We start from the raw sequence: 20,550 nt of genomic DNA on the forward strand, positions 1-20,550 counted from the left end.
TAATAACCTTGTATCATCAAAAATACTACCTGACAATGTTTCTCTTTTAGCTACTCTTCTCTTTTAGAGTGGTCAGTATATTTAGAATAGTTTTTGTCCAAATAGCTTAAGAATAAAGATTTTTGGCACTCAAAATTTAAATCTCTGTTTGAGGAATTAAGGTGAGTATATCAGTTAAGATTAGGTTAGTCAAGGTATAACTGAAAATCCAAGTCATAACAGCTTAACAAAGATAAAGGTACATTTTTCCATTGCATAATACAGGTTTACAGTTCGAAACCAGTATGATGGGTCCATGGTTACCAGAAACACAAACTTTCTGTTCCATAATTCTTAGGTCATGACCTATATTACCAAGTAGGGCTTCATGTTCACAATGTGGCTGCTGCAGCTCCGACTATCACATCCATGTCTTAGGCAGCAGCTACACAGAAATTGAAGCACAAAAAAGGTTCCTTGTGATAGTTAAGATAGCCCCCCTAAAAGAAATTTCCTATAAGCTCCACCTGACAACATCTACTGGCATATCTTGTTCATCTGAAGGAAGCTGGAAATGGTTTCTTTTTTTCTAGCTAGACCACTGTTGCCACCACACAGTATAGGGATTTTGTTACCAAACAAGAAGCAGACAATGAATATTGGATAGCTAGCTAGCAGTCTCTGTCTGAATAAGTGAATTATCGTTTCTTTGTGCTAAACTTACATTGTTGCACAGGCCATACTGTATATACTTACTTACATTGAAAACAGAATTGTGTAGCAATAGAGAGCATAGGATGTAATTAGGATGATCCTATGTTCCAGTTTGCCCTGGAGAGTTCCAGTGTATAGCTGTTGTATCAATATAATTATTATTAGTGTTTCTATTAGTCTCTAAAGCGCCTCAGTTCAACAATAAATTGCATGGTCACCTTAGCTATTATAAACTGGCTAGATCATCTCTAATACTTCCTAGCTCTGTGACCTTAGCAAATTACTTTTATAAACTCACTGTATTAGTTATCTATTGCTGAATAACAAATTTTACACCCCAATTACATTGGCTCAAAACAACAAACATTATCTCAGTTTCCATGGGTCAGTAATTAAAGAGCTACTTAGATGGATGGTCCTGGCTCAGGGTCTCACTTGAGATTTATAGGCTGGCAGGAGTTGCTATCATCTAAAGGCCTGATTGGGAAGCAGAATCCAGTCTGAAAATTATTTGTTCACATTGCGGTTGGGAGGAGGCCTCAGGTCCTCACCATGCGGGTTTCTCCATAAGGCAGCTTGTGTGTCCTCACAACATGGCAGCTGGCTTCCCCTCCAAGAGAGAACAAAAGGAAGCTTCAGTGCCTTTTATGCCCTAGTCAACAAACTCCCACAGTCACTTTCTCTTTATTCTCTTCACTAAAAGCAGTTCACTAAGTCCAGCTCACACTCCAGGGGGGACTATAGGCACATGGCAACATGTCTGGGTAATTTTTTTATTTTTTGTAGAGATGGGGATTTGTCATATTGACCAGGCTGGTCTCAAACTCCTTGGCTCAAGCGATCTGCACACCTTGGCCTCCCAAAGGGCTGGATTACAGGTGTGAGCCAACGCACCTGGTCATGATTTCTATTTTGGTGCTTTGAATCTCAGTTTTATGTATCTTCTATCATAGATTGTACCAACTCTGAAAGATAAGTATGAAAAAGGAGGCTTATGGAAATAGGACCACAAGGAAGGTGCTCAATAAATGTATAACTCCAGGAGGAAATATGACTTGATATTTACAATGTAAGTTTGACTCTAGTAGAAACAATAAATTTTAATATATATTTATGACATATATGTATATGTATACATATATGTATAGAGAGATAGCAAGAGACAGAGTATTGCTCTATTGCCCAGACTTGAGTGCAGTGGTGTGATCGCAGTTCACTACAACCTCAAGCTTCTGGGCTCAAGCGATCCTCCTGCCTCAGCCTCCCAAGTTTGTAGAAATCGGGTCTCGTTATGTTGCCCTGGTTGGTCTCAAACGTCTGGCCTCATGCTATCCTCTTGCCATGGCTTCCTAGAGTGTTGTGATTACAGGCATGATCTTCCTTGCTTGGCCAATGTATGTTTTCTTAATCTACTCATTAACTTTCTCTTCATACTTGAGTTTATATAGTAATGTCATTGAGTTCTTGCTATGCTGCCCAGGCTGGTCTCAATCTCCTGGGCTCAGGTGATCCTCCCACTTCAACCTTGCAAAGAACTAGAAATATGTTAGTTATTATTAAGTCTCTGGACAATGGAATTAATTCCTAAGGTCCTGTAAGCTCTGAGAATACAAAGACAATAAAGTATGGTTCCCAATGAGTCTTCCTAGGAGACATGGGTTCTGATATGCTGCCTAGGTTGGTCCCAATCTCCTGGGCTCAGGTGATTCTCCCACTTCAGCCTTGCAAAACAGTGGGGATATGTTAGTTATTAAGTTCCTGGACAACGGAATTAATTCCTAAGGTCTGTAAGCTCCAAGGATACAAAGACAATCGGGTGTGGTTCCTAAGAGAAGTCTTTCTAGGGGACAGGATGATGCCTAATACAAGCAATGAAAGAAGAGTAAGAAGCAGTCACTTTGAGGACATTGTGTATGTTTGTATATAACAGAAGGATGGGAGCTTGTGGAAAATGTTTGCAGGGAGAACTAATGTTGCCCAGGAAGATGGAGCCCTTTGAGCAAAGATGGCACTCTGGAGAAATGTTAAGTAATTTAATATGGCTAAGGCTCCTTTGTGAGGTGGGAGGTGGTAAGAAGTGAGACTTGAGAGCATGACAATGCATAAGATCACCCTGAGGAGAAATGCAGTGACTCAAGAACTGAGACTTGGGGAATCCTAGCATTGAAGGGGTAGTTTAGGAAACATGGCCCAGAAAGATGACACGTTTACTGCCTGCCTTCTCTTCTTTCCCATTCACCCAAAGAGCAGAAGTGCTGGCCAGAATCTTTTCTGTTAGAGATCAGATAGGAAAGGGCAGCACTGGGAGTGGAGGTGGTTATGGGGGTGAAAAGAGAACAAGTCAATCTCCCTAATAAACAGCCAAGAGAGGAGAGACAGGAGTGAGTTAGACAAAAACAGCAACAAAAATTCTAGGGCAGGGTTTAGTGGGTTAAAGCCTCCAGAGAAATGGAGAGTAGAAGAAGCAGATTTCTGAAGTTCCCATGGGTTATGATCTGAATCTCCTTTGAGGTTCTTTGAGAGAGATAAAATTTGAAATTCCTCTTAAATTACGGACTAAGTTCCTTTGTTTGCAGAGACAGAGCTGCGTGAAGCCCTGGTTTGATTACGGTTATTGAAGGACCTGTTGGATAGGCACTAGGGGAACTAAGAGAGTGTAATAATAGTCATAAAAATTTACAGCAGGAGAATTGCTTGAACCCAAGAGGCCGAGGTTGCCGTGAGCTGAGATGGCATCACTGCACTCCAGTCTGATGACAGAGTGAGACTCCGTCTCAAAAAAAAAAAAAAAAAAAAAAAAAATTTGCTATTGCTACCATGGTAAACTATTAGTCGTAAAAGTATTAATGGCAACAATAACTTTTGTTGTTGAGATAGACATAGTATTATTTCCCTTTCCCTTTCACAGATAAGAAAACCGAGGCACAGACTGGTTGGATTGATTTGCCCAGGGTCACACAACTGGTAGTTGGCAAAGCCAGGAATGGAACCCTGGCGCTTTATTTTACAGAAACCACTGGAATCAATATTTTTACTAAAGTATAGGGTAGTAGAGAATAAAATTCAAAGTACAAATTCTTTCTACTATCTAATATTTTATTTTCTAAGAAAAGGATTATATTCAATGAATACTTAATGTATACACAGAAGTTCTCCTTTTAAGTTGGAAAACTGTTATAATGTACTTTAAAGAGTAGTGTCATGGGGTGGGGGAGGGGCATCACCATTCTTTCATAGACTAAAACATTCTTTTCTCTCTCCCATGCACATAGCACCAGGTGGAATGTGGATTTTGAATCAGCATTAGCTGAATTGACATGTTCTATAATACAATTTGCAAGGCACTGTGTGAGTGGCTGCTCAAGTATGGTCACACAAAGACATGCCTGCATTTATAACCCCAAGTTTCTAAAGCCACTAGGTTAGTCTGCTTCATAGTTTCCTAATTGAAATGTATGTTTCCTTTTTTTTGTTGTTAGACAAATTCTCGCTCTGTCACCCAGGCTGGAGTGCAGTGGCCCACAATACCACAATATCTTAGCTCACTGCAGCCTCCACCTCCTGGGTTCAAGCGATTCTCCTGCCTCAGTCTCCTGAGTAGCTGAGATTACAGGGGCACACCAGCACACCTGTTTTTTTTTTTTTCTCTGAGACAGAGTCTTATTCTGTCATCCAGGCTAAAGTTCAGTGGTGCGATCTTGGCTCACTGCAACCTCCACTCCCCAGGTTCAAGTGACTCTCCTGCCTCAGCCTCCTGAGTAGCTGCGATTACAGGTGTCTGTCACTGCACCCAGCTAATTTTTGTATTTTTAGTAGAGACAGGGTTTCACTATCTTGGCCAGGCTGGTCTTGAACCCCTGACCTTGTGATCCACCCACTTCGGCCTCCCACAGTGCTGGGATTACAGGTGTGAGTAAGCCACTGCGCCTGGCTAATTTTTGTATTTTTAGTAGAGATGGGGTTTCACTGTGTTGGCCAAGCTGGTCTTGATCTCCTGACCTCAGGTGATCCACCTACCTTGGCCTCCCAAAATGCTGGCATTACAGGCATGAGCTATAGTCCATGGCCTGTTTGCCTTTTTTAAAAAAACAAATTCCTTGATTTTCAAGACTGCTCATTCAAAATAAACTCATAAAGAATGGCTCAAGAATAAGTGCTTTCAGTAATTTGTAGACCTATTTGGGGGTGTGTTGTTCACTCAAGTTTTGGTGGGTGTACATGTGTCGTCATTTCGTTGGCTTCTTCCTTTCCCTGGTCCTCTCACATTTCTTCACTCCACCCTGGTCTGTTGGACCCCTGTCCTGGAATCAGAAGTTGAGGAGTGGGAGACTTACTGGATCTAGCCAGAGTTTAAACTCTTCTGTCTTCCTCACCTGGATGGATTTCCAGGTAGACTGGTTCTCATGTTTTTAAGACATAAAAGACCCTTTGGGTTTATGCATACATATCCGTAGCCTCTTTGGTGTATTAGGAAAGAAGGTGAGAAATAAGCTCGCCTTACACATATTTGCATTTATGTGTAAGGATTTGTGTTGGATTTCCTCTCTCAATCAGTAATTTAGGCAGATGCTAGACCATGCCTTGTAAAACATGCCAAAGGTTTTGCTGCATATCTTTTAGTCAAATTAAAAAATGGAAATATTTAATACTTTTTTTTTTTTTTTTTTTTTTGAGATGGAATCTCACTCTGTGGCCTGGGCTGGAGTGCAGTGGCACCATCTCAGCTCACTGCAGCCTCCGCCTCCTGGGTTCAAGCAATTCTCCTGCCTCAGTCTCCTGAGTAGCTGGGACTGCAGGCACATGCTGCCACCCTTGGCTAATTTTTTGTATTTTAGTAGAGATGGGGTTTCACCGTGTTGCCCAGGCTGGTCTCGAACTCCTGAGCTCAGGCAATTCGCCTGCTTCAGCCTCCCAAAGTGCTAGGACTACAGGCATGAGCCACCACGCCCGGCTTTTTTTTTTTTTTTTTTAACGCAGGGTCTTGTTCTGTCACTCAGGCTGGAGTGCAGTGGCAGGCTCATGACTCATTGTAACCTGGAACTCCTGGGCCTAAGCGATCTATCTACCTGCCTTACCCCCGGCATAGCTAGGACTACAGGCATGCACCACACTCCCAGCTAATTTTTAAATTTTTGTGGAAATGAGGTCTCCCTATGTTCCCCTGGAACTCCTGGTCTCAAACAATCCTCCTGCCTCAGTCTCCCAAAGTGCTGAGATTACCAGCATGAGCACCTGGACCTGGTCCAATAAATATTATAAATTCAAATTAGGCATTTCACTTCCATCCTTTTACAGGATTATTTGATAGTTATTAATGTATATTGTGATTGAGTTTTAATAGTTACTTTGGGAAAACAGAAATTACTGTTCCAGTACTTACTTGTAAGTTGTTAAAGTCCACACAATACACTTAACCTTTATCTTGTTCAACAGATTCTGTAGCACATGAAACACTTGAAATATGTAAGAGTCACTTCTCTGGGCACTTTGCTGATTTCGTCTGCTATTTATTCACTGATTCGACATTTTATTGATCCATTACTATCTGCTTGGCAAGGTGCTAGAAAATAGGAATACTAAGAAAAAGGTTAAGGCTCCTGTCCTCAAGGCCCTCTCTCAGTCCAGTTTGGTCAAGGCTTGATGGAACACAGCAGTGGCAAACAAGCACGAGGGGCCTTATTTCACCGGTGTGCAGTCCTTTTCCAGCTCTGAAATTATGTCTATCCAAACATCCTAAATCAACAAATCAGTTTTTCTAAATCATACAAGGGCAGCTAACAAACTGGGAATAAGGCTTCGATTATTCTGACTTGATTCAAAACGATCACTGCCAATTCTTTGCCCTGCCAATCCTTTCTTTGATTACTAAGTTAAGCTTTACACACCTCACTTGCAAGAGGCTATGCTGGCTTTCTGGAAATCTGTAATTAAGTTCAGTGTTTGTGGGATGGAGTGTAATTAACGACCATTAATTACAAAGTTTCGTTCGTGAGAGCCTCCCAGACTAAGTAGCAGAAACACGAGAAGCTGATAAAAAGCTTTCCTCATTTTTAAACAAAAGTCGCACGGGACAAGGGAACGTGGACTGCCCTTGCTTCTCCCGTGGACGCGGGTGGATTGGGACGCTGGACCGTGTCTCCCCGGCCCCGCCCTCCCGCGCCTCCTCCAGTGCTCAGCCTGAGGCCTTCGTCCAGGAGCGCTGCCGCTGACCCAGGCTCAGGAGCTGGGGACCCCGGCACAGACTCCCGGGTCTCGGGACAGGCGGCGACTGCACTCACGGAAGTGCGCTGAGCTCTCCCCTGTGGAAGGGCGCCTCTCCTCCCCCACTTCCTCCTCCAGCTCCGCGGCACAGCCTCCCGGGCCGGCTCCTCCTCCTCCCAGGTCTCCTCCCAGTGCAGCCGCGGCTCTCAGGCCCGAGGTGCGGCGCTCACCCCGGCAGTCCCCAGCTTCAGAAGCGGCGGAGCCAGAGGGAAGCCAGGGGCCGTCTGCGCTGCTGTCCCCGCCCCGCGCGCTCTGCGCCCCTTGTCCCTGGCGGTCGCTCCGAAGCTCAGCCCTCCTGCCTGCCCCGGAGCTGTCCCGGGCTAGCCGAGAGCGGCCGGCAAGTTTGGGCGCGCGCAGGCGGCGGGCCGCTGGCACTGGGCGCCTCGGTGGGGCGGGGGGAGGTGGCCACCGCTCCCGGCTCGGCGTCCCGCGCGCTCTTCCACGATGGCTTCTCCGCCGCGGCGACGGCTGCGCCTTGGTCCCCGCGGCCTCCCGCTTCTTCTCTCGGGACTCCTGCTACCTCTGTGCCGCGCCTTCAACCTAGACGTGGACAGTCCTGCCGAGTACTCTGGCCCCGAGGGAAGTTACTTCGGCTTCGCCGTGGATTTCTTCGTGCCCAGCGCGTCTTCGTAAGTGGCCGCACTTGGAACCGGAGCCGGCCCCCTCCCCCACCGCGCGCACCCACCCAGCCCGTTTCTCCATTGGGATTGATTTCCGAGAGATCCCGGCGTCTGTCTGTCTCACCCATCCTACCCCTCAGAGTGGTTTACGTCCTGGGTGGAGGAAATATTTGGGGAAAGGAACTCCCCTTGGTACCCATCACCCAGTTACATCCCGCTCCTCACCTCTTAAAATTGGTTAGGGGCAGCGGGAGAGTTTTAAAGCAGACCTGTGCTTAAAAATCGGGGAAAGTGGGAAATCAACAAAGGCTGGTCTTGCCGGACTCCCCACCTCCTGTGCCAACGTCGAGGATTTGGTCAATATCATCCCCGAACTTCTTTTTCTCCTGTACCAGTTAGGCTTCTTGGTAGCCTTTTTCTGCTTTACAGGCTTAACGCCCGTCCTTTTCAGTCTCCCTAAACAAGCCCTCCCCCACTCTTTCCGCCTCTGTCTGATTGTTTCTCTTCACTCCTTTTGCAGACATTCTGATGACTTAAAATGACCATACTGTCCTATTGAATTCATTGTGTCTTATCTCTGGGACTGTCAGACATTTGCACATTTGAGGTTGAACAGATGAATTGAATGTGTCATCTGTTCTTTTTATAGTGATTCACTATTTAGGTCATTGTTCAGAAGGAACAAGGGTGTTTGCTGAGTTTTCACTCACTGCAGGTCATTTGAATATTGCAGTATTTCATAATTCAGTTATATTTTCAAGTTGCCAACGTTTCGCGTTGCAAGGGCCGTCAGGATTTGTAACAGTTATTGTCATTATTGTGTTAGAAATTGTCTCCCACTTTACTGAATGCTGACATCATTCTCACCACCCCACCCCCATGGTAGCGTTAGGAGTACTGTTTTAATGAGTGTTCACTGTGTTTTTTTGTTTTTTGTTTTTTTAATGATGTTTAAATATTGTTTTCAAGAGAGAAACTGTTCTTAGAGTGCCTTCTAAACGCTTAGACATTGTAACAACATATTTTTGTTAGCATATTTTCTGTATAAGATGTCCCTTTGGGGTGAAGTGGAGGATAATTTTGACGGTTAGTACGTGGATAGAACCATCTTCCACTACATACATGCCTAATTTGAGGGTGGTCTTAACGTTTTTCTATGACTGGTTTAGAACATTCAGCAGAATTTGGTCTTAGTGTTTTTCCGAATGTTACTGAGTATCATTCATTTTGGTAACAACCTTCGCAGCAATACAGATTGGATGCAGTTAGTGGAAACTTTGTTAGTGGAGACATTATTTTATGTAGCAAGCTTAGTTTTATTTGTTGTTAGCAGTTACAGTGCTTTCTGTGAGACCTGGTGCACAGATTTTCCAACATGATAAAAAATAATCATTATTTAGGCAACATTTACCAATTTCACATTCCATTTAGTCATTTTAGTCAGCGTTATCTTTTTAGTTATTATTTTTAACCACAGGGGTGTATACCAAACGTTATCTTTAAACATTTTTGTTTTCAGATACTTTCAAGTGTATGCCTTTATGAGACAGAACATTTTAGTTGCTCCCAAGGGTTCAATTTTAGATTTAATTTGTACAGAAATTCTAATGATTTTGAAAATATATGTCTTCGGTCAAAAATTAGCATTTAAATACTTAATACAAAAATTAACCAGACATGGTGGTGCACACCTGGAATCCCAGCTCTGTGGGAGGCTGAGATGAGAGGATTGCTTGGAAAGTGGAGGTTGCAGCGAATGGAGATTGTGCCACTACACTCCGGCCTGGGCGGCAGAAAGAGACTGTCTGAGAAACAAAAACAAACAAAATCAAAAACAAAAACAAAACAAAAACAACAAAAAACTTTAAAGTTAATGGCAGTGTTTTACAAATGTTACTGTTAATTCTTCAGCAATGCTCTAAGTTTAGTGTAAGATAAATGAGAGGCTGATAAACTTCAAGTGTTGGTTTTTTTTTTTTTCCTTTGGAAAATGCAGTAATGTTGAAATATTCATGATATTTGCTACTGCTGATTACAAGCCAGGGTGACTAATCTTTGGCCACTCATTATAATCAGTGACTATGTTATGACCTCACAGGTTTACATGACTTCACTCATAGACCTTTAATGATAAGGAGAAATTGAACTTGGGTTGGGTTTCATATAATATTTTGAAATATTCATCAGCAACTTTGTTACTGATAGACTAGAGAGGCTCTAGGTATAGGTAACTTAAAAAATGGAAACCAACCTTGAGGTTTTTTTTTTTTTTTCTTTTTTTTTTAAATGAAATGTGTATGAACAGAGGTTTTTACTCACTGAGCTTTTCAGATTTAACAAAAATTTATGTAAAATTATGCTGAATTTTCTAAAAGGGCATTTTAAATTTAACAAGCGTTGGAATCCAAAGTACATGGGATGCCATTTCCAATATTACCAGTTGCATTTATTGTTATTTGGTATTACCATCAACTTTTAAAAGAAGAAAAGCCACATAATGAAAAAGTATTTGTCAATTAAAGAGCACCTTTCTTCTGAGGGGAGAAGGATTCATGAGGAGCAGTGGTTATGACGTCCACTCCTGTTGCTTTTTCCAGTTTTGGTGTCCACATACCTTGGGGAAGCTGTAGAATTATTTTCTGCCTAATTTTTCTCTTGATAGAAAATTATTATTGAATTATCTACATAGTTTTGTTGTGAAAGTTAATGAGTATTTATTAAAGGGAAGGACAAATAAAGTACTAAGCAAAATGTTAAGGCTCCCCTCAAAAAATCACTCCAGAAATGAGTCGTGTTTGAAGTAAAAATTCCCAAAAATAGTGATTTTCAAAACTATGAAAAATAAAGCATTTGCATTCTGTTTTTTTTTTTCCCTGTAAGCATTTATGCTATGTTTGTAAAACTAAAATTTAAAGACTGTATGCAGGCCAATAATTAAAGTCATACTTTTCTTGTGGAGACTAATTGGAAAAATTAAAAATTACATCCTAGGTTTAATTATAATGATGACATCTTATTTTGGTAAACATGTTTTATAATTTGCTAAGCACTTGTATCTCATTTCATTCTATAGCCCACACCACCAGCGGGGAAGTAAGGGGAAGCAGATACACTCATTCTTACAGATTAGGAGGAAACGGAGGCAGAAGAGTTTGCAGTCTAGTTATTTGAGTAGGTTGGTGTGAGTAGAGGGTAAGAAAGGGAGGGATCTGAAGACGGTGTAAAATTCAAATCCCACTTTTTAAAATTCAGATATTGAATTTTTAAAGAAAATAACTGAACAATTTTAAAAGTCTTCAAATATATGTCATACAGTTCTCATTTTATGTATTTCTTTATTTTAAAATAATGCTATGATGAATAACACTGGATTCTTGCCTTTTCCCCCATTAAACACTAATGGAGCCTTATCTTACAGTTGACAATGTGTAGATGTGTGTGTCTTACAAGCAGAAGGTCCTTCAATGGTTCTCAGTCCTAACTTCATGTTTGCAATATCTGAAAGCCTTTTAAGTAAAACTCCTGCCCTGGCTGTATCTTAAATCTAAAAGTAGATCTCTGACTTGATATTCCAGTGGCCTGGCCTGTAAATCATTTTTCATTGACTAGCCTGTCTTAACTCAATTTAACTAAGAAGGAACTCTTCACCAAGAGATGTCAGTTGCACCTCTATTTCTATTAATGGTGGCATCATTTCCTCTGTAACCTTGGAAATAATTTCATATTCCTCCCTCTCATGTTCTATTTTTCTGTGTCTCTCCTACTTCACTACCTTAATATCAGTCAGTGATTAGTCAGCAGGCAGAAGCTCCTGGAAATTCTTCCTTTTAAAGGTTTTCTTGATTCCATCTCTGCTTTCTACTCCTTATTTCAGTATAGTTATGACAAGTGTAGTCCATGGCACTCAGGTCCTCCCCAATCCCTCTGCCCATCATTTGGCTCTTAAACCTGCAGAACATCTTATCTGTTTCTATTTGTTTTATCTTTCTGTAACATCCTTTTTCATCCTGGTATTCTGTTGCAAAAATTTTCATAATAAAGCTTCCATTGCCAGCAAGAAAGTCCAAACTGCTTAACGTGGATTAAGGTCACTTGCAATCTGTCCCAACCTGTGTGTATTTTTAAAACTTCATGTACCATTTCTACTCTTACCATTTTAACTGTTTTCACAACACTTTACAAAATGATGCCAGCTCATTTTTTATAAACTTCAGAGTAGCTCTGACTATATTGGTTGATTTTTCTCATCATAAATAATATAAATGTATATTAGGGGGCATAAAATTAGACTATAATTTTATTATTTAGAAAGCAATTCCTATATTGATTACTTCTGATTAAGGACATAACAACGTTTTATAGAGCATTATGAAAGACAAGGGAAAATATATGGAAATTGTAGTTACTGCTTCTGTTTTACATCATGTAGTTGTTAACTGGCATTTTTGTTTTTCTTTTGATTCAAAAAAGCATTTTTTAAAAAATGAAAAGCAAATCTGAAACTGGAATTGTAGCTTTGAAATAACATTCAGTACTATTTCATACACATTTATTTCTGTATACATGTATGATAGTTTTTCAGAAGTTCCTTTTGGTGAAGGCTCATTGATCAACTCAGAGTCAGCTAAATATATTAAACATGCTTTATCTTAGAAAGGTCAGTGCTGAAAGCAGACAAACAAGTTAGTTTATTTGGAGGGTTTGAAAAATGGACTTGTCATTGTTTGGCAGGTTGCCCCTTCTTGGTTGTCAAGGTCACATTCCCTGAATCAACTGCCCTTCAAGTACACTTTGGATAGGGAGTACATCCAAAGGCCATCCTCCCGATTGGTTCCTCTGAGCCTCTTGTCTGTCTCCCGCTCACTTCCTCCTCTGATACCTCTCCTTCCCTATCTCTCTCTCTTTTCTCTTTTTCTATCTCTTGTCCTTCTTTTCTTTTTCTTTTCCTCTATCTCTTTTCCTCCTTTCCATCCATCTTTCTGTCCCCTCTCCCAAACTCAATCCTTTATATTTTTAGCACTTCTTGGCGTGGATGTAAACCTTAATTTTGAAGTCCCAGAGAGTTATTTAATGGCAATGTTTCCAGTCATTAAAAAAAATGTAGAGGATGGGGATTCTGATGATGTTCTTGGACACACTTTTTGGAGGGAAATGGAGTCTATCAGGAGAGAGTTGCAGGCATAAGAAATTAAGTCACTCAGCTTCAGATTTACACTGCTCATCAGTGAAAACTCTTGTCAACCTTGCCTCACCCTGTGTATTCTCCCCACCTCTCCACTATTGATAAGAAATGTTTAAGCCAATTTTTCTACCCTTCTTTCTCTTTTTCTCCTTCCTTTGAGTTAATCACTTGACCATTAATGGCCCTTTGAAAAAACTGAGGAAAGAAAAGCCCTTTTAAAGACAGAATTTAAGTTTTACATTTTCTACTCTTTTAGGGAATAACTTATTAATGACATCAATTGTTTTCAGGACCAAGATGATAATTAAATACCATCCTCTTGTATTTTCCTGGTATTTCAGATTTTCTAAGTTTGCATTTATTTATTATCACCTTCAGAAAATGTGTTTTTAAAGTAATTATAGTGGGCATTGTTGTCTCCATTCAATAGAAAAGGGAACAAAGTTTCAAAGTTGCTCCTTCAGTTGATTTGCAGTGTCTGTAAATTTTAATTCCAAACTGTTTCCATTAGATAGTGCTGCTTAGATCACAAACTTTTTTTTTTTTTCTGGTCTGTCAGTTTTTTTACCCTAATTAAGCTGTTGTACACATTCATTAGTCATTCTTAGATGAAATTCAAGTAACAATTATTTTTATAGAGTATTTTATTAACTTTGTTTTTTGTAGTGTGTGTTCCTTTTTTTTTTGAGGTGGAGTCTCACTCTGTTGCCCAGGCTGGAGTGCAGTGGCACAATCTTGGCTTGCTGCAACCTCTGCCTCCTGGATTCAAGCAATTTCTGGCTAATTTTTGTATTTTTGTTAGAGATGGAGTTTCACCATGTTGGCCAGGCTGGTTTTGAACTCCTGACCTCAAGTGATCTGCCTGACTGGGCCTCCCAAAGTACTAGGATTACAGGTGTGAGCTACCGCGCTTGGCCTGTGTTGCTTTTTATTCCTTAGTTTTTTTATATAGCATCTTTTATCACCTTGAATCCAGTTTTCTATGCAAATATTTGTTTTTCACTATGCAACTTCCTCGTAAGACTTTAACATATGTCTAAGATAATTTTGCTTTCTCCATCTCTTCATTGTTCTCTTAAAAAACTTAAATATCTTAATGATAAGTTTCATATCGAGATGGCATTTTGGATGAAAAACTTCATTCCTCTGCTTTTTTCCCTCACAAATTTAGCATGTAAATATTGACACATTCCTTTTATATTATTCTGCCATTTCTGTGGCATTTCACCAGTGTGCAAGTCTGCACATGAAGGTATGCTTAGGAAAACTTAATGAACATCCATATTTGTACACCTGAGTACCATCATTTCGTGCCTAAAATGTGCAAATAGCCTGATGAAAAGCAACAGGCTTGTTCCTGGTCTTATCCAAGGAACTCAAGCTATGTGCTGCCAGTAGAGTGCTGTTTTCATTCAGAGAACTCTCCTACCGGGCTCTTTTTCTCTGTCTTTGTTGAAGGCCTTCTAATAACTTTCCAGCTCTCTCTGTCTTATAGTGCCAAGTAAAGAAAGTATCTGAAACCCAAAATTAAGTAGAGATGTTACATAAGGAAATTGTTTTAAGGGTAATTTAAATAATTGGATGTTTAATAGAAGATGCTTTCTGCATTTTTGAGGGGTTCAGACATAGTGGAAATGACTTATTTATATATGGCTACTTTAAGATTGAGACATAGCTATTGAATTGACTTTGCTACACCACTGTCCATTTAAACTTTTCTTGAGTTCTTATGTGGCAGGCTCAAAAGATGAATTAGAGTACCCTGCATTCAAAGAGGCAATTTATCACAAGATAGGCAGAATAGTTTTGACCAAAAAATTATAAAAGATATTGTAAGACAGGGATCCCCAGCCCTCGGGCCATGGACAAGTACTGGCCCACAGCCTGTTAGGGACCATGCTGCACAGCAGGAAGCGAGCAGCAGGAAAGTGAGCATTACCACCTGAGCTCTGCCTCCTGTCAGATCAGCGGTGGCATTAGATTCTCATAGGAGCAAACACTATTGTGTGAACCCTGTTGTGAAGTGTGCATGCAAGGGATCTAGGTTACATGCTTCTTATGAGAATCTAATGCCTGATGATCTGAGTTGGACAGTTTTATCCTGAAAGCATCCCCCTCTATGTCTGGGGAAGAAAAAGTTGGGAACCACTTCTGTAAGGTACTATTTGAAGACAATCCAGAAGTGATTTTTGCTTGTAGGTTTCCAGGCAAAGCCTGAGAACCAGTTTTCCTATCCTGACCTAGAACCTGGTATTATCCACAACACTTAAGAACGTGTACATACCTGTGCTTATATTACTCTCCTTAGGACTACTGTGGCAATGACCCAAGCAAGCACTATTCAAGATATTGACCCTGAAAAGCAAACTTACCTGAACTGTTCTTTTGCGCTAGTATGCACTCAAAAATAATTTAATTCTGATGAAAAGGGGTAATTGTGTGATTTTGGGGTCAAATTTTAGACCTGTTAAAAAATCGTGTATATAATAAATTTACATATTGTAGTTTACACACACACACACATACACACACACACAAAGTTTCACTGTGTTAACCAGCTCTGCTCTAGATAAAGAACCAATGGGGTTTTGATGATGAGCTGCTCTCTTAGGTATGGGAGGTGGGGACTCTCTTACTTGTAGCCTTTTTTTTTTTTTTTTTTTTTGAGACAGAGTTTTCCTCTGTTGCCCAGGCTGCTGGACTGCAGTGGTGCCATCTTGGCTCACTGCAACCTCCACCTCCTGGGTTCAAGCGATTCTCCTGCCTCAGCCTCCTTAGTAGCTGGGATTTCAGGCTCATGCCACCACGCCTGGCTAATTTTTTTAAATTTTTAGTAAAGATGGGGTTTTGCCATGTTGGTCTCGAACTCCTGACCTCAAGTGATCCGCCTGCCTCAGCTGCCCAAAGTGTTGGGATTACAGGCGTGAGCCACTATGCCCAACCTCTTTTTTTCTTATAAAAGATTTTTGCTGAATGAAAACTAAGTTCATTTTCTACCCGGAATCATTTTGCTGTGATAGGAGAGAGCCAACATTGGTCTTTTACTCATGCCAAATATGACTGCATGAAGCTCTATTAAACAGGGCGTGGTTTGGTTGGGAGTTACATCTTTATTTTGAATTTGTGGATTTTTAAGATAAGTGTCAGAAAACGGGATTCTTTGTAACCCTGCAATTCGTACAGCCAGCTTTTGTCTAGTGTAGATGAGATTTGGCAGCTACTACCCAGAATAAGAAATTGATTTTAAGAGTTCAAATGAATGCATTCCATATTTAAGATGTACATTCGTTCTAATTTCACAAAAAGGTGAAAAGCAATTGTAAATGTTTCCTTTGCCAGGGTAATTTAAGTGACTTAGTATTTAATGAAATAAAATTGTTATGGTGATAGCATTTTAGGATTGTTTTTGTCTACCTGTATCCTGTTTTACCTGGCTGAATTCCCCCATCTGTGTTCTGATATAGCATACTGTCTCTCAGACAGGGTTTCAGACTACAGTTGGATAACTCACAGATATCTCAAACATATTGATAATAGAATTCATGGTTTTTCTCTAAATACTTATTTTATTTTATTTCTTGAGACAGGGACTCGCTGTTTCACCCAGGCTGTTTGCTTACTTTCTAGCACTTGTAATCACAGCTCACTTCAGCCTCAATGTCGGGGACTCAAGCCGTCCTCCTGTCTCAGGACCCCAGCTCCACCCCCAAAGTTGGGACCACAGGTGCATGCCACCACACCCAGTGAATTATTTTATTCTTTGTAGAGATGGGGGTCTTACTATGTTGCCTAGGCTAGTCTTGAACTCCTGTAAGTACTTAATCTGCCTTCTGCTTCTCTGCTCTCTAGGCTTTTCTCCCATCGATGCACGCAAGAAGGAAACCTAGGTGGCATTCTTAAATGTCTTTTCTGTCATATTCAGGCCTCCAGCTATTGCTGTTCTACTCCAGATGTTTTTTTCCGTCTGTCATCTATCTCTCCACACACCCTCCTACTGCAGATCACGCTCACCTGCTCCCTGGGTTGTGGTCAGCCCTTTGCTTTCCTTGTTCCATTTTTTTTTCTCCCTCTCCCTTAACGCTTTCCCCATAAGGCATAAAATTTAGTTTTCTTTAGTAGATGATTTCATTCTTCTCCTTAAAAAACTCGGTGTCTTCAAATGAACCTTGGGATAAAACAAAGTTTAACCATGGCCAAAAGGCCCGGTTTGACTTAGCTATTGCCAGGTTCCTTGACCTTATCTTGTGCCACTCCTGGCTTGCCCTCTCCTTCAGCCATATGTTTCTTCGTAGCTCCTGAAGGTTCTTTCTTGCCTGGGTCTTTCTACTTCTGCCTTGCGTATTCCCTCCATCTTTTCATTCCACTTCCCTCATCCCCACTCCCCACTCCCCTCCATCCTCAATACACAAATGCTCCTAGGCACCCGCCTTCTGATCCTGTGCATCTTAATGTTGTGGTGAGTTCCTTAGAAATAACTTCTCAGTCTACTTTATCTAAAAGAGGACTTTCTTCCCCATTCTTTAAAGACGATTTCCTTAGAGAGACTTCCCTTTACCTAGAGGAAATCTTTCCCCTCTCATCCTTGGAGATAACTGCTCTGTCTAAAGAAGATGCCCCCTCCCTATTCCCAAAAATCTCTCTCAACTAATTTTTTGCTTACGTGGTAGGACTTGTAATAGTAATTTGTTTGTTGTCAGTTTCTTGCCTTTGCCTCTAAGAGAATTTAAGATAATTCCTCCATTAAGAGCAGGAACCAGCTGAGCACAGTGGCTCACGCCTGTAATCCCAGCACTTTGGGAGGCCAAGGCAGGCGGAGGTCAGGAGTTCGAGACCAGCCTGACCACAATATGGTGAAACCCCGTCTCTACTAAAAATATAAAAATTAGGCAGGCGTGGTGGTGGGTGCCTGTAATCCCAGCTACCCAGGAGACTGAGACAGGAGAATCACTTGAACCAGGGAGGCAGAGGATACAGTGAGCCAAGATCATGCCATTGCATTCTAGCGTGGGTGACAAGAGCAAGACTGTCTCAAAAAAAAAACAAACGAACAAAAAAAAATTAAAAAAAACAAACAAACCAGGAACCAAGGTTGTTTTATTCATCTGGTATCTCTAGTGCTCGGGACCTTGCTTTATGTAGAAGAAACACTCAATTCATGTCTTTTATGAAGGAATAGAAAACAACAAAAGAAAAGATCTCTTTAGAATTAAAAATTTTACATGGCACAAGTATACATATGTAACAAACCTGCACGTTATGCACATGTACCCTACAACTTAAAGTATAATAATAATAAATAAATTTAAAAAAAAATTTTACTCCTGATTATTGTGTCTTTGGTTTATTTTACCTTAATGACAAAGAAATTGAATAGTGGTCCTAATCTTTGACCAAGAATTGATTTGATTAATCTTACGATAAGAAATTTTTTTATTAAATAGTCAGCTATTAAAAAAATTAAGCCTAGGCAATGTAGTGAGACCCCACCCCTACAAAAAATTTTTTTAAAAATTAGCTGAGCATGGTGGCATATGCCTGTAGTTCTACCTACTCAGGAGGCTGAGGCAGGAGGATTGCTTGAACCAGGAATTGGAGGTTGGAGTTGAGCTGAGTTATGATTGTGCCATTGCACTCCAGCCTTGGTGACAGAGCAAGACCTTGTCTCTTTAAAAAAAAAAAAAAGTAGAATAAAATAAAAATTACAGCAATATTTTTAATGCAAGATAACTTTTTCTAAATGGAAAAATAATATTTATAATTATACTTTGGAATAATTTATTTAGAATATATTTATATTTTTTGCTCAACATTCAGGATATAGAAAATGCATAGCAGTTCTCACACGCTCACGCACACACACACGCGCACACACCAGAACACCAAAACAAAACTTTCCTGCCTGTAGAGAGCATACATTTTTAACAGCTTTACTGAGATATTTGACATACAATAAACTGTACATATTTAAAGTGTATGATTGACCTGCATAAATTCCTAAATGAATGTAACCCTGAACTTGCCTTATAAAGTTATCAGGAAAATAAATGATATCAAATTATGTATGCATGCAAGAGAGTACCAAATGAATGATGGAGATTATGCTCTCAGTGAATAGCAAATGGTTTTAAAAATATTTGTTGATAAGAGAATGGTTGCTCCTCATAAATCAGAAGATATTGCTCACGCTTTATTTCATTTAAACTTTTGTCTACACCTTTTGTGTTTTAGCCGGATGTTTCTTCTCGTGGGAGCTCCCAAAGCAAACACGACCCAGCCTGGGATTGTAGAAGGAGGGCAAGTCCTCAAATGTGACTGGTCTTCTACCCGCCGGTGCCAGCCGATTGAATTTGATGCAACAGGTAAATGTTGATGCACAATTTTCTTTTCATTGATTTCATTTGATTTTTTTTTTAGCAATTGGTTTAAATGTAGCCATTTAATACAATAATATATATATGCACCTCAAGACCCACAGGGAAAATTATGTAAAGACAAATGATTTATTTCATGATTTTTTTCCTACAATTTTTTTGGTAGATGAAAGTATTAAAATTACATTGTATTTCCTTTGGTTCAGATGTCTTCTGCCACAAACTGATAGTATCAACCCACAGAAATTTGGGATGAATCTATTAAGATTTTTTTTTACTTTTTCTGAGAATCGGGAGCTCATAGGCACAGAAAGACTTTTTTGCTGCTTCTCTGTCAACCAAAGTGAAGCATGATTCACTGATTATTGTAAAAGACCAAATCTCAGATCATGAATATATCCAAGGCTTGGGCTGTGCTATAAAAAGCAGTTGAGGAGGCCAGGCGTGGTGACTCACACCTATAATCCCAGCACTTTGGGAGGCTGAGGCGGGGGGATCACAAGGTCAGGAGTTCCAGACCAGCCTCAGCAACATGTTGAAACCCTATCTCTACTAAAAATACAAAAATTAGCTGGGTGTGGTGCACGTCTGTAATCCCAGCTACTAAGGAGGCTGAGGTAAGAGAATCTCGTGAACCTGGGAGGTGGAAGTTACAGTGAGCTGAGATCACACCACTGCACTCCAGCCTGGACGACAGAGGGAGACTCCATCTCAAGAAAAAAAAAAAAAAAAGCAGTTGAGGAATCTTTTGCATTCAAGTAGACTTAGGTGCCGTAAACAACACTTATCAAGGCTTTGTTGGGAAAATTATATGTTATGGTTCTGATAACAGGAGAATTTTATCTTAGGGACAAATTTCAGTGTCAGGATTGTGGGAGCAAGGAGAAAAATAGCATGCGGAAGATGAGAAATAAGTTTTACATTTTTACCAGTGAAATAAAATATGCAGAATTCTGTACACATTTATATTGGTATATTTATTTATATTTATGAAATCTTAGATAATCATTAAGGAAATAGTGTGACATTCTTCTAGTATAATAGTCTTACAAAATTTTTTATTGATTCTGATTTGCTGGCTTTGACAGAGTGCTTTAAGATAAACCTACACAAAATTAATCCTTTTTTCCATATTGTTATTTCCTGCCAGTACTAAAATATATTGATTCTGGGAAATATGTCAGTGAAACAGGAATCATGATGTGGACTGTTCCATTTGATACTGTGATCAGTGCCAAAATGATTGTTAGTCATTAAGCCAGCTATTAATGGGAACCAGATCACATGCACATGCTTTTGGGTTTTTTTTTTTTTCCATTTGAAATTATCTACATTAAACTCTGTTGTATTTTTCCATATATGGCTAATACTTGGAAAACTCCAAGAGTTTGTAAACGGCTCAATTTTACCATAAATGGAGAAA

At 40.2% G+C, this 20,550-nt stretch overlaps 1 protein-coding gene across 3 annotated transcripts in view; it reads left to right on the forward strand.

Moving 5' to 3' along the window:
• Nucleotides 1-6,078: 6,078 nt before the first annotated feature.
• ITGAV (integrin subunit alpha V) overlaps nucleotides 6,079-20,550 on the forward strand; it is a 93,448-nt gene continuing 78,976 nt past the window's right edge. For 2 of the 3 annotated variants that reach the window (XM_025404084.1, XM_025404085.1), the window contains exons 1-2: nucleotides 6,079-7,583; nucleotides 18,985-19,115. In XM_025404084.1, the coding sequence (XP_025259869.1) occupies nucleotides 7,399-7,583; nucleotides 18,985-19,115 (316 nt within the window). In that variant the 5' untranslated portion in view covers nucleotides 6,079-7,398. Of the gene's footprint in view, nucleotides 7,584-17,040; nucleotides 17,213-18,984; nucleotides 19,116-20,550 lie in introns of those variants that run through there. The other variant, XM_025404086.1, reaches the window with a different exon arrangement.

This window comes from Theropithecus gelada, chromosome 12 (genome assembly GCF_003255815.1).
Source record: "Theropithecus gelada isolate Dixy chromosome 12, Tgel_1.0, whole genome shotgun sequence".
In the NCBI taxonomy this organism is placed as follows: domain Eukaryota; kingdom Metazoa; phylum Chordata; class Mammalia; order Primates; family Cercopithecidae; genus Theropithecus; species Theropithecus gelada.